We start from the raw sequence: 14,220 nt of genomic DNA on the forward strand, positions 1-14,220 counted from the left end.
GCCATATACATATTGTTGTCGTACTCTAGAGAGCGCAACATTATATGCAAATTTTGCATTTAGGTGTGGCTTCACGGCAGTGAGAATTTCTTTTGTAGTGTGGCGGCACGACACCACAGCATGCACTTCCACAAAGCCACACGAAGGCAAAATTCACACTGCCTTGAAGCCACACCTTAAGGCAAAATTCGCGTATAAGGCATGGGGTGACTTCGAGGCTAAAAATTCTGGGAAAAAAACGTCGCCTTATATTTGAATAAATACAGTACTTGCCAGCAGTTCTTAAGTGTGTGCAGCAATGTTTTTTTTTTTGAGGGCGAGGGGGGTGGAAAGTGAGACGGGGCATCGCATAGAATGTTCCAAAGAATAGCACAGAGAGTCAAAATCAATCACTTTATTCAGCTCAGGAGAACCAAATCACATTACAATGCACAAAGTTGAACGCACTCTCTCATTACTGTACACATAGAAAAAAAAAAGGACAAAAGAAAAAAAACTACAAACTAGAGCCCTTTTAAAGCTCAATTATAGATACATTTATGCACAGCTGGGGACTATGACATACTTGTCAGCACTCCTTGGCCCTGTAAAAAGGGCTTGCTCCCCGTTTAATCTCGCCGTCGAAACATGCGGTGGTATGGACTAGACGTTCATAAATAGCACGCACGCGGCTGTTCAGGCGTCCCTTCTCTTCAAACACTTCTCTCAACTGAAACGAGGTGTGTTTGGCACCATACCCCGTTAGCACTTGCTGAGTGGTCTAGATAAGCCCTGTTCAGATTTAGTACTACTACAAGCACTTTCATTATCAATGAAGTACACGTACGTACAGAACTTGTGTACAAAATGACAGTCTATCACAACGCAGCAGTTTTCCTTTCTTTTTCTCTTTTTCACCAAACTCCTTTGGCAGAAAGGAGAACTTGGGTGAGGCCGGTCAGTCTGTGTCCATGCTATCGGCATCTTCATTGCCCCCTTTCCTCCAGCTGGGTTCGGGATCTGTTTCAGTGACAGCCTGTAAAATGAAAGACAATCAGCAGGCTTTAGTGATTTCTCCAGGCGTGAACTCATTCAAATCTGGTTATAAGAAACCAGCTCACACATTGCAGTTATGCTGTCAACGGTAAAAAATAGACTATTAAGCAGTTAGAGTGTGTCGCATCTTTGGATAAAAAGCACAACCTACTTTTCAAGACCTTTTAAGAAAAAACTGGTATGTAAGACACTCCTACATTAACTCAGTCGGCCTGACATAATGTTATAACGCACGCGTGTACACTCATCGTGAAATATTGCACTCACCCATTTCGTGGCACTAAATATCCGCAAACATATTTTTGGGGCTTCAAATTCTAGTAGAATAAAACATGGAACAACACTCCTCATAGGCGTGGGAAACCAACATTTATTGCACTTCACTTGAAGGCAGCGGAGGCCTCATCCACAAAGTGGCTGCAAAAGTTCAGCTACTTTGCTGGCGGCATTGCAGGGTTACCGTTGTCGGACTCTGAATAACTTGTATGGGGAGTTGCAAGCATCTTGAAGCACGTCACTGCCGTTGCCTCAGCTGAGGGGTGTACTCGCGACAAACACATGGAAAACGATCATACCATGCTTGTACACACAAGCTATGGTGGCCAGAAGGGGCAGTGTAATGGGTGGGAGCAAGGAGCGGTACAAAATGGAAATGAGACATGGTGTATATGTCTTACGTGGTGCAGTGTGCACAGCGAGTGCGTTCAGTTGATTCAGCGGTGCAACCAATAGGCATACCTACAGCTGGGTGCGGGCTACCTTTTCACGTTTTCTTTGCAACTTTATAAATTTTGCATATATCGTGCACATTTGCATATTCGCCAAGCTTTGCATGTGCATGTGAAAAGTGAGAGAAGTGGCGCAATAAGAGCCGGGAGCGAACTGCACTTGTCATGTCGGTGACTGAAGTTGGATATCCATAGCATCTTTTTTAAACCACAGCTCCTAAGCGCATATTCCTGAGTTGAGCATTGGTGTGCCTCAGCGGCATAACCGAGGGAATGAGCACAGCGAAAGATGAAAGAGTGAACGCGGAGTGTATTGGGAAATGCAATAAGGTGATAGCGAAGAAAGTGCGAGGAGGAAAGCGGAGGAAGCCACCTTGAAGCACCACCAGATGGCACACACGTCTGCACCTCCGCGGCAGCGACGGTACCGAGAAAAGAACCAGAAAGCTTGCTTTCGTGCATACCGTTCGTCGCACGCGTTTCCTGGTGAAGATAATGGTTGCATAAGCTGCAGTTGGCGGGAAGTGGCAACTGTGTGGCCAGTCTATATATAGTGCCACATGTAACGGCTCTGCCAGTCGGTGCTATGGCTCAATATATCGTGAAATGAAAACACCTATACAGACTGCAGCCATCACGTCTGCAGGTCTTGTAATCAAACCAGCAACCCCAATTGCTTAGCCCGAGAATGGCACAGCCATTGAGACACCGCAGCGGGTAGCGTGAACAGCTCTTACCCTGCTCCCTTGGTCCTGGAGCATGGAGACGACTGTCTGGAGCTGCTCCAGAGCGCTTTTCTGCTCACATTGTCCGGAACCTGATTCCGTCAGCCTCCCCGGTTTCTCGGGCGAGGCAGGAGCCAACACTGTGAAGCCAGGACCCTTGCGCACCACAGTCCGGCTCGCTTTCGCGACGACGCTTGCAGACTTCTTTTCGTCTGCGAAGCCGCTGCCGGTGTTCGAGCTATCCGCCGAGGTGGACGCTCCTTCGGTGACCGTGGACGAGGCTGCAGCTGAGGTGGGCGATGCAGTCGGGCTCTGATGGTGCTGGCCTGTGCTGCCGACCTGACCGCTTGCAATCTTGGCCTCCACGTCGGGGCCAATGGCAAAGTGGCCGTAGGGCTCGAAGCACAGCTCAAGGCGGTCGTGCTTGGCATTGTACGTGAACACCTGTGGCATAAACATCAATAAAAAAAATAAACGAATGATAAATTCAGGGGCTTTAATCATTCATTCTTATTCAACATCTCAGCAATGTTTAGGGCATGAATGAAAAGCCTGTAGAAGGCTCGACTGAGTCCTGCCCCAGAAACATGGCGTGCAGCGGTAGAAAAAGACATGTGCCTAAAGCAATATACAGGCTATGAGTCATGCCAGGGTTCGTACAGGTTTGCAAGGCAAAAATTCAAGGATATTCAATGACTTTCCAGGACACTGTCACAGGTTCTTCAAGGACTCATAGCGGCATCCATAGCAGGATTTTTATACTCTACTATTTCCAAAAATGACTAGTTTTATTGCACTTATAATAAATAAATGTATATCACAATTATAATAAATATGTCTAGTATTGATGACTTTTTAAGATCACAACACAGAATGAACGCTTACAACAGCGGCTGAGATATCTCCAGTATAGGCTGGGTAAAGTTCACCAAACATATCCAAAACATTCAGATAGTGTTATTGGACTAATATAAAAGTAAATAAATTTACATCCAAATGATGTTAATAATGCCTAGCCTTGATCACTTTGCAAGTTCACAATACCGGAAAAAAAAAAGTTCACAAAACAGAATGAATGCTCCTAACAGCTACTCTGACTTCTCCAGTGTTAACTGGGCAAGTTTACCGAACATTTCCAACACATTCAGTGTAGTCTTGCTACACATCCATTGTATTATAACAAATACATGCCAGCACCGAAGCACGGCACGTGTCTCCCGCTCCGTTCGCGGTTTGACGCGGTGAAGCCTTTTAATTTTTTTCCACGCAGTTCTGCAAAACCATGTGCGCTCGTGCCTGCATATTATTTCTGAAATGGGGAGTTTGTCAGATCGACGCCGATCTACCACAGAAAGGAGGTCGCAATGTCAATATCAGAGTGCATTGCTCACGAAATTCAAGGATTTTCAAGGAAGGGAAACAAATTCCAGGACTTTCAAGGGCCTTGAAAACGCACTTTTCAATTTCAAGGGCATTTAAGGATTTTAAGGACCTGTACGGCGCTGAAGCGGGGTGTTCCGAATTGAGTTCAAGCCCGTGGAGTTCTTTAAGATGCACTTAAACTTAGGCACACGAGCATTTTCGCATTCTGCTACCATCGAAAGGTGACCGCCGTGACGAGGAATGGAACCCGCAAACTGATGCTCAGTCATGCGACCTTGAAGACTCGTTATAAACTGTTACGTTTTCTTATGCTTTCTTTGACCCCACAAAGTGTGAGAAAGATGATGCCACTTTCACTGCTGGCAGCCCGAAAGAAATTCTTTTGCAACATTTCATGTTGGCAGCTCCCCTGGCCACTGTGCGGAAAAGCCAACTTCTGGGGCAGTTTCGTGCTGTTTGAACTTTGATGCATCAGTAGTGGCTGCAATATTTGCTCGAGGTAATCATACTTCTTGCTATATATTCTCATTGTAGCTTTACGGTGTTCAGAAATTGTTCGATATAAGGAATAATTCAACGTAAACGGCTTCTATATAGCCTACTTCGACTGTATTAGTTTAGCTGAGCATCACTTTGGGGTTTGTTTAGCCACTAAATACAGTACAACCTCATTGATACGACCCTGTTTCGTGATTTCCTGGCAGTAATGTTCGCGGTCAAGAACAAGAAACACACGATCCAATACAGCTACGCTTCTTTTTACCGGTCAATACATTCCCGGAAAACGCCATCCTTCGGCAGCAAAGTTCAGTATGCCGCCAAATTGCAATTGTATGGTATGTTTTCTGATAAGAAAAGGTGCGAGGTATGCGTGATAGAGGGCAGCAGGCGCCCACAACGGAAGCTTTCCCACAGCCGTGGCCTAGTGGTAGAACGCCTGCCTCGGCTGTGGGAGGCTGTGGGTTCGATTCCCACTGCCGCCGGGCACCCACTGGTTCAAAAGGGTACAAGCGTACCCCGGCCTGGCGTTCGGATTTCTTCAGGGGTGATACACTTGGGAAAGGAGCCTGCGCCCTGAATTCCCGTCGAAACCAACATGAGCACGGAAAAAAAGTGGTGTCTGGGCCTCCCGCATCACATGAAAATGCCGCCACACGCACGGTTACCTTTTCCGGTACCAGCCAATCTCCTCTCAGGTCATTGCACATGTAAATGTAAATAAGTCAATGTCATGTAAGTAAGTCAACTACCGATTTTCCGGACGCTCAATTTCTCAGATATGCCCGATAATTCGGACGCAAAAAACGTTCACCGTCTGATTTTCCAGTCTTTTTGCTTCGAAACAGCATTAATCATAGCCACCACAGCTGCCATTTTCATTATCTCGCTTCCTTGAACGGGCGCTCTCGCACGCATATCCGCTGGCAGCCGTAGCCTCTTCTACCACAGCAACACTAGGCCTAGCTACTTCGAAGGTTGCTACTAAGCTTCTTGTTGTTTGGTGCCATGTTTTTCATTGAAACAATTCGCTGCTGTTAACAACGGCGTCGATTCCGCCTTTGTAATCCTCACCAATCGAAAGCTCGGAAAGCACGACACATTGCCTAATGGTGGTTCCCGAAAGTCAGCTTCGCCTGAATACAGCGGTGCTATGCAGTGACGCATACCAAAAGTAGTAAGAGAAAATTGTCACGGGACACTGCATGTATTCCCTAACTATACGCGCGTGCACCCGCTGCCTCGTAGCACACTACGGACTACGATACGCCTAATAAGTGTACTGGCCGGCCTTCATAGCTATTTCGGACGTGCCTGTGGCAACTTGAGCCCTTGGGGGCAGTAAAAGGCACGCGTTAGTTTTTTTTGAACTGCTCGATGCTTCAGACGTTTTCGCGGCGCCTGGGGAGTCCGAAAAATCGGACGTTGACTGTAGTGACTTCAGATTGTACATTTTCCCGGCTTGTACATTTCTTCTTGCATTTTGTTCCAAGACGTATGAACGAGGTTCTACTGTATGCAACTCTTGCGTTATGTTGACAACTCAGTGCACTGTATTTTTTTAGTCAACTCATCGCTATTGTTTCTAATCAAAGTGGAAGTTGTGTGGTCTGTTTGTGTCCCAAGAACGGTGTAATGTAAATTTTATTGCCATATTTTTTTTTCGTTCCTAGTAAACTTGATTGAAACGTTCTTCCCCGCTGTTAGCTGCTGTTTGCAATTCATTGGAAAGAGGTTTAGTCAGGTGGCATATTGCCTCTAGAGGGGCACTACAGAGAAGCACTAAATCAGTTTAGATTGATAAAGAAGTCTTCCAAAACTTGATTGTTGCTAATTTCGCAATAACAGGCCAGTTACTAGAAGAGAAAATGAAGGTCAAACTTCCATTTCTTGAATTTCGCACCAAAGCTTTAGTGCAGGTAAAGTGCAACGTCATGCATTTCAGTGTAATTTCTTGTACTTTCGCAACTGTTGCACAGTAAAGTTATCGAAGCTTGCCAAGTTAAGTCTCTGGCTCAATTAGAACACAATGTAGTCCACCATTACTGATAAGATATTAACTAGGCCCAAACAGATGCCGTCAACATGTGCGACGTCATGGCAAGCTGGTGCAGAAACTTGAAAGCAGTGTCGCCCATCTATCTTGTGTCGTAGTGACTTTTCTGGCTAATCAGGCCTCATCTCATGGCAAGATTGGCTTTCCTTAGCAATCCTGAAGGATAATTTACTAGCACAGCCCAACTGAGCTTTTTCTTAAGTGGTCCTTTAACTTCAATTATTTGGCAGAATTAACATACTGAGCGTGCTCAATGCTTTTTCTCAAACAGCTGTTAATCTTGTTTAAAACAAATATTATTTGTGGTTAGTAGCAGTGTGTGTGTCACCTTGTCGGGGATGAGCGGCAAGTGGCAGTGCTTGCCATCGACGAGGCCCACGTCTCGCTGCATCTGTGCATAGAACAGGCCTCCACGACAGAACAGCCATTCGTTCTCCTGTGCGTACGACCACACCGACGCACCCGTCCGCTTCAGGTGGCCGAGCATAGCCCGTAAACCTGATTCCAGTGACAGGATCTTCTGAACCTCTGCAAATCGAGGGCACCAAAAGGACAGTTAAAAGACAAGAATTCAGTTTCACCCGAAAGGCGAAGCATGGACAGCGATAGCAAGGTACCGTTTTTTCCGGTGTGCAAGTCGTGCTTATTTGCTGAATTTTCGTGGGGCGTCTTATAGAATGGTGCAACTTACATAACTTGTATTTTTTCCAGAAAAACTGCGGTCAAAATCGGATTGGATGCTATGACCACGCGAAGCGCGCTGGGTTGACCTCCTCTGGCTGTTGCTACGGGTTGTGCACGCACTATGGAGGTACCGGGTTCGTCTCGTGATCGAGTTGCCGTGCCAGAAGGATGGAGCAGCAACGCAAGCGGCGGCAGGGCGAACGCGAGTCGACTGACCCGAAACCTTATCTTGAAAGCGATCTGCAGATCGCTGTCAAGATACGGCGTGTGCAACTGCGCTAACTACGCAGTTAGGGCAGTTATATGATTGCTAACGCAATTATATAGCAATGGCACCAATACGCCTGCACGTGACCTGCATTCACTTCGTGAATGCGTCACTGTAAGTTTTTTAAATTACTTACCAAATGAACAGTTGAGTCTTATACATCAGTGCGACTGCCGTTTTGAGGGGGGTGCGACCTATAGACCGGAAAATACGGTGCTAGAATAATATTACGCAAGTAAGGCTGTTAGTTACAGCCATACGAAGCAAACAAAGAATGAAACCAGGAAAGGCATAGGGAAACTGAACTGTTCATTTTTTGTCGAAATGTAGAAATAACAACTCAATTAAGAAATGAACACATGATTTACCCTGTGCTTTCCCTGACTTCATTCTCTGTTAGCTTTATATGGTTGCAACTAACCAAAAACCGAGTCACTCGGTTCCCCTTCTCCTCGAAGTATGTATGAGCAGCATACATTTCACTAAACATAAACAGGTGTAGCGTAAAAGAAGCTAGGAAGGAGCATGGCGTGTCATGCAGCCAATGTTTTGCAAGTGAATGTTCCGTGTGCTGCCACTGCCTTTACCATTTCACTGTGTCGTGCCTCCAAAAACTCAGCAGACAATGTGATCGACAACTTTCGGCTCGCAAAAGGAATCTGCATCAAGGCACCAACCAGCCATCTCGCCTGAACTGCTCATCCTCGCAGTATTGGCCTCATACGTGTCCCTCCCTCTTTCCCAACCTTCAGCTGTTGAAGTCTCTCACGGCCCTAGTGTTTCTTCAAGACGTTAAAACCCATCACTTCAACAACACTGTGTATCATATCTAAGTGCCGTATTTACCCAATTCCATGAGAAAAATGCAGCATGCCTCAAATTTTTGCAGTCAGAACAAAATGAACCCTGCAGAATTTGCCTTCAAGATTAGCAATTTATTCACGCTTAAAGTTTGTCGTTGCCACTGTCAGAAAGCTCGTTATTGCAGTCTAGAGGATCACATGTTGTTCTCTGTGTGGTCCACAGCATTTGATATTTCGCATTTGTTTGAAGAACTCTGCAACAACTGCAAACAGGATGATAGTGCATGATTAAACAACCACTTTGCCAGTTCGTCCCGAGAGACACATGCAAGTGTCCGGAACAGCAAGAACATGTGACAGGGTTTTGTTACTATAAGCTTAGCACGTAGAATAACATCTTCAAATGAATTTTTGTAATGAAAGCAGCGTGCCGTAGTTGATTTAGTGGCAACAATGGGAATGACGCTGGCTCTGACAGTGGTCAATGCAGCGAACGTGATTTCAGTCTTCTATCTGAATGTAATGTGCAGGCAATGTACAGAGCCATCTTACTGAGCAAAAGCTGTACAATAGAATCGGATAAATAGAGTAAATGGAGGCATGACAATAATGATACGGAAAAGTGTTTACACTCACCATGCAAATGCCTTACCAAGTCACCTTCCAGGGTGTCATCACTTGTACTGGCTGCATCGAGCGGGCCCCCTGGAAATCACACAACAGGCAAGACATCGCCAATTTAGCCTCAAGGGCCAACTACAATGTAATCTTGAACCACGTAAAAAGCCCAATTTCAGATAATGTAGATATTTTTAAAGCAAAATATTAGATTTGAAATACAAGTAAATGCGTCACGAAAGGCTTGCAAAAATAAATGCGTTATATATACTGAAACTGAGCAGAAAAAAAAAAAGCATAGCCATTACAACTTTCTGGAAGTGACGCATAAATTGGAACGCGCCGCTGCTCACGGTGCGCTGAAAAATCTCAGAGGTGACGTGCTGATACAGTGGAATCTGGTTAATTCGAACTTCCAGTTTCTTCAAACTGACACTGTGTCCTGTCGAAATGATGGGTATTTCAATGTGCGAAGACGCCCGGTAATTTGAACATGTAAGAGTTTGCAACGGTTAATTTGAACATATCGTGATGCTCACTATGCTCTTAGAAGTGCGAACTCACATGGTGGTGCCTCTGAACTGGCAGTGCAGCCGCATGCCGGCTTCTAAAAAATAAAATTCTGGGGTTTTATGTGCCAAAACCACCATCTGATTACGAGGCACGCCATAGTGGAGGACTCCGGATTAATTTGGACCACCTGGGGTTCTTTAATGTGCACCTAAATCGAAGTACACGACTGTTTTCTGCATTTCGACACTACTGAAATGCGGCCGCCGTGGCCGGGATTTGATCCCGCGACCTCGTGCTTAGCACCCCAAGCAACCACGGCGGGTGTTAAAGATTTCCATGCTGATGATGAACTGATGATGCGAAGACATTCCATTTCTTAATTGTTTTTGGAAAGCAAGGACACACGTATATGTTAGGGTATGTTTCTGGACAGTTGAACAGTGCCAACCATCTATATTCGCAACCTTCCGCTTTGCCATGGCGATGGGCAAAACTAAAATTAAAGTTAAAGAACTCGGTTAAGCCAAATTCTCGGATATACTGAACGATGCGGGAATGTTTCGTTGGTCTTCCATAGACTCATTGCAAAAAGAAATCTACTTAATAAGAATCGCTTCGCATATACGCTTCGATTAAGAGGGGATGTGGCTTTGAAAATCAACTTCCTTATTTCTTTATGAATTTTGATAAAAATTGGTACAAATGTTTAGAATGTCTCCCTCAGGCATCCATAAAAGTCTCAGAGTGATACCTTAAGATCATTTTATTGAGCAGAATGTTTCTCCCTTGAACTATTGGAGGGCCTGGGGAGCTTGAAAAACGCAATGGAAAACTCGTTGAGTATTGACTGCATAGCTAAATGCGTGCTGAAGGTCGTGACAGTCTGGCTTTTTTTTTTTACAACACAAACTTTTTGGAGTGTCATTTTTTAGGTTACCTTCCCATCAAGCACACTTTCGGGATGAACGAATAGCCACATCATAGATTTATAAAAACTCAAGATAAAGAAGCGCGACTGTCATGACCTGCACGCACTGTAGCCCAAAGAACGTGACAATAAGAAAGAAAAAAAAAAGAGTCAAAATAGGCTCAATGGTAACAAAGAAATCAGCTCCAGAAACTAGCTGCGTTTGGATGAATTTTGATTAGTGCATCGTATCGCATTAGGAGTAATGAGAAATTCAACTTGCTGTGGATCTGTAGCGCTTGCCGAGCTGCGGCGTGGCGAGACGCTGGAAGCGTCTGCAAGCGCTGCTCTGCGTGTGCAATTTGCACAACACAGACTCGTAACAAATTCTGAATAAATGATGCCTTTTTGGCGCTAAGAAAACTTGTTCAAAGTTTTAACGTCTCTTCTAAAGCCACAACTCATGCAAAATTATGAAGCGGACAGCATCTGCGAAATTGGCTCGAAGCGTGGGAACCACTTTAGGTACATTTTTTGGCAACAGGGGGCACCACTGCATTTGTTTTAAAATTTTACAATGTGACTGCAAGATGGCAACGCATTCCGGCAGCGAGAATAATGCTTCTGACGACCTTGCTGCACATGTATAATAGGTAGGCAGCACGCTTCCCGCAGCCGGAGAAAGGGTCAAGATGGCTGTCCAACAGACAGCCAAGTAGCTGGTTAGAGCGTAATTAACCCAAGGTTAGCAGCCTCCGGGACGATAACCATACCATGTGCAACGGCGCCGGCAGAGGGGTCAGCCCCGACCACCTCGACGATGACGCGGTCGCCGTGGGAAAGTGACAGGGCACCGCCATTGGGGGGTGCCACCAAAACCCGAGGCGGGATGCCACTCTTGAGAAGCTGCCGTTCGGCGGGAATCCCAAACTCAGTGGTCACCCATGCCTGGAGCTCGGTGAAGGTGACGCCCAAGGCACTGGGCCTCAGCTGTCCCTGCGCAAGACACCATGACAATAGCTGTGACAAAGCGGCAATAACTGAAAATAGTTTACAGGTACAGTATAGACCACTTGTAACGTAACCGCTTATAGTGCAGGAGTGGATATAATACAGTCTTTTCAGACTCCCATTAATTTTCCCATAGCACTCTATGTAAATGCGTATCGCTTATAGTGCAATCACGGGAGACGAAATATCGATTATAGTGCGCCTGCCTGGAAGTTTGGCAGTCAACCGAGACTGCGAACGCTCCCCCCCAAGCCGCAGATATACTCCGACGTAACGTGCGCGCCGAGCTCCGCGACATCATGGTGGCAAACGACCGGCATCCATACTCCAACGACACGATGCAACCAGCGTGTTTGGCACCGTTGGGTGCATTCCAGCGTTTCTGGCGCATGAATAGCTCCGTTCCTATTTTTCACCCGCCACGCTGTGCCTCGCCAGCCACGCATTCCTCATGCGGAGTGGGCAGAATGACGCAATGGTGGGAGCGGGCCAAAGTGCGTCCACTGCTGTGGCTCTCAGCATATTAACGAGCATGGTGTCAAGCGTGCACAAGCAAACATGAACACATCTTACTAAACTCGCTGTCAAAATGCTATAATGAGGAAGCGCGGCAGCAGCAGCAGCGAGCGAATTAACCTTCAAGCTGCGTCTCGCATCAACGCGAACCGAGCCGCAAAAACACAGCGCACAGCAGACTGTGCCCCCATCGCAGATGGCTTTCAAGATACAGCGGCCACGGCGGGAGCGCGTGGCCGCCCAGAGTAGAGCCACCCTCCCCCTTTCCCTACCCTAGCCGCGGAGCCTTGCGCACAACGGAAGACAATACGCTTCCTTTCCTCCCTTGCGTGCGAGAGATTGAGCTGCGATTGCCGGCTCACCCTTGCACTTGTTCACTTGCACATACGGTGCGCGGCGACGACTTTATCGCCCTTGGACTATATACGGGCAGAAATGCGCCTGGAGTGTCCACATAAATGCTATCGCAATAAAGTTGTTTTGGTTATAGTGTGGTACTGCTTATAGTGCGGATACTCGTGACTTTCGTTTTAAGCGGTCTGCACTGTAGTGCCTTAATTAGAATGACATCACTTGCTTGTCAGGTCCCACTGCTTCTCGGCACACCTCTTCTTTCTAACATTTCATTATTGTAACTGTTTCTTTGTACAGAGTAGACCGCTTATAACGTATGTCGCCGGAGTTGCGAATATCCGCACTATAAGCGGTACCACACTATAACCAAAACAATAATTTTCCAAGGCCTGCACATATGCAAAACATGTAGACCAAGCAGCCGTGCGTACCCGAGAATCGAAGTGTGCGACCGGCAGTGTTGCGTCCATTTAAATTTACGATTGTTGAAAGGTTCTAAGTACACGCAGCCTTCGCATGAAGCAGACAAAATAATAATTAAAAAAAAAAAAGATGGTGACCGGAATTTCAGGCCCAGTACAGTGTCTCATCCGATTTTCCGGACTGATCGGCGTATGTACAGTGTTGAAATCATGGTGACCGCGGAACAAGCTGCTGCCATTTGAGTGTTGCCCGTGCCCTCACTTTCATTATCAAGGGGGTTTCTCCGCTTTCCATGTGCTGTACAGCCATTGCAATGCATTTCGTTGACTCGGCACCAAACCACAACTTTGGTCACTGACGAGGCGTGCTGGTTATGCCTAGCCGGCAGGAGTGTCCGGCGACATACCGTCATGGGAAGCTCGCCCTTGATATGTTCGTACCCGTAGATGATTACATAGAGACTACGCATGCGATCATGTGCACGGACTGAATTGATAGCAATGCGTACAAAACGGAGTTTGGTTCCTCAGGCAATCGGCGGCGGCAACTACTACGAATGCCTATGCCTACCAAGTTTGTATAGGTGCGTGTGCACACTGGTACGAACGGCGGAAGCTCACAAGTGCACATAAAGCTTAACAGCTCCAAACTAAATTAGTGGAACACTGCTTAAACTGACAGCGTCGCAGACGTGACATCTGCACTTCGCGACGAGCATCGCGAAGGGTGCACAGAAACTGAAGCTGCGTTCAGTGCAAAGCACACCGCTGATAAGCAGCTGAGCAAAAGGGTTCTCCGTCGCCTAGGCCGCCGCCGCTTTCTTTCTCGTTAGTTCGTTCGCTCCGCATCCCATGCTCTTCTGCATTGCCCTCGTTGCTCTCCTCGTTGAGAAGCATGCTCATTACTGCGCTTGTCGGCGGAATTTTTCCGCGAAAGCCACATTATAACCGGTATTTCATCTCGCGCGGCTGCATTGTAAACGGTATGCGTATACATGAAGTTCTATGGCAGGGTTCTGCATTATAAACGGTTACGTTACAAGTGGTCTATACTGTAGTATATATTTTTGTGCAACATAGTTCCCTGATGTTTGTCCTTGTTATCATTGTATCCCTAATGAATTTCCTTGCTTTTCAGTAATGATTATTAATATGACCAACTACTACCCTCAGGTTATGGGTCTCAAAAAGTGTAGTATTTGCTTCAGTGAGCTTTGAAAGCTAAAATAATTAATTCATACTTATTTAACAACTACTCAAAGGAACAGCATGCATTTTGTTAAAGCTTACCCTGAGCACACGCCTCTCGTGGGACACACATGCACTTCATTAATGATGGTTTACCTTTAGACGCAGAACAGCGGCCAACTTCAAACAGTAAAGACTGACAAGCAATACACTGTTTTTAGATCACAATTACTTTTTTCATTGACACTGCTCTTGCCAATTTTGCCTGCTTCAGGAACTTGTCCGTATAAACTTTCTCGAAGTAAGTACTACCGCATTTGGCATCCTTTTATGACCGAAAGATTTCCAACTGAAGCAACATTCATAAAATTGTAATACTAGCCCAAATTTGTAAACTATATGAAAAAAACTTGGGAGTATGCTTAACTTTCGCCTCTAAGAGTGGAACGTGATAGCGTGATTGGACGCCATTGACGCGACACCGACACCTTATTTTCTGCGACATGGGGGC

The 14,220-nt window shown here is 46.1% G+C and overlaps 1 protein-coding gene across 2 annotated transcripts in view; it reads right to left on the reverse strand.

Moving 5' to 3' along the window:
- Window positions 1-573: 573 nt before the first annotated feature.
- Window positions 574-14,220, reverse strand: part of LOC119433462 (deubiquitinating protein VCPIP1-like) — a 54,839-nt gene continuing 41,192 nt past the window's right edge. For both annotated transcript variants that reach the window (XM_037700677.2, XM_037700676.2), the window contains exons 12-16: window positions 10,992-11,214; window positions 8,817-8,885; window positions 6,754-6,953; window positions 2,501-2,932; window positions 574-1,015 (exon numbers count right to left, since the gene is read on the reverse strand). In XM_037700677.2, coding sequence (XP_037556605.1) covers window positions 938-1,015; window positions 2,501-2,932; window positions 6,754-6,953; window positions 8,817-8,885; window positions 10,992-11,214 — 1,002 coding nt within the window. In that variant the 3' untranslated portion in view covers window positions 574-937. The remainder of the gene's footprint in view (window positions 1,016-2,500; window positions 2,933-6,753; window positions 6,954-8,816; window positions 8,886-10,991; window positions 11,215-14,220) is intronic.

Source organism: Dermacentor silvarum, chromosome 11 (assembly GCF_013339745.2).
Source record: "Dermacentor silvarum isolate Dsil-2018 chromosome 11, BIME_Dsil_1.4, whole genome shotgun sequence".
In the NCBI taxonomy this organism is placed as follows: domain Eukaryota; kingdom Metazoa; phylum Arthropoda; class Arachnida; order Ixodida; family Ixodidae; genus Dermacentor; species Dermacentor silvarum.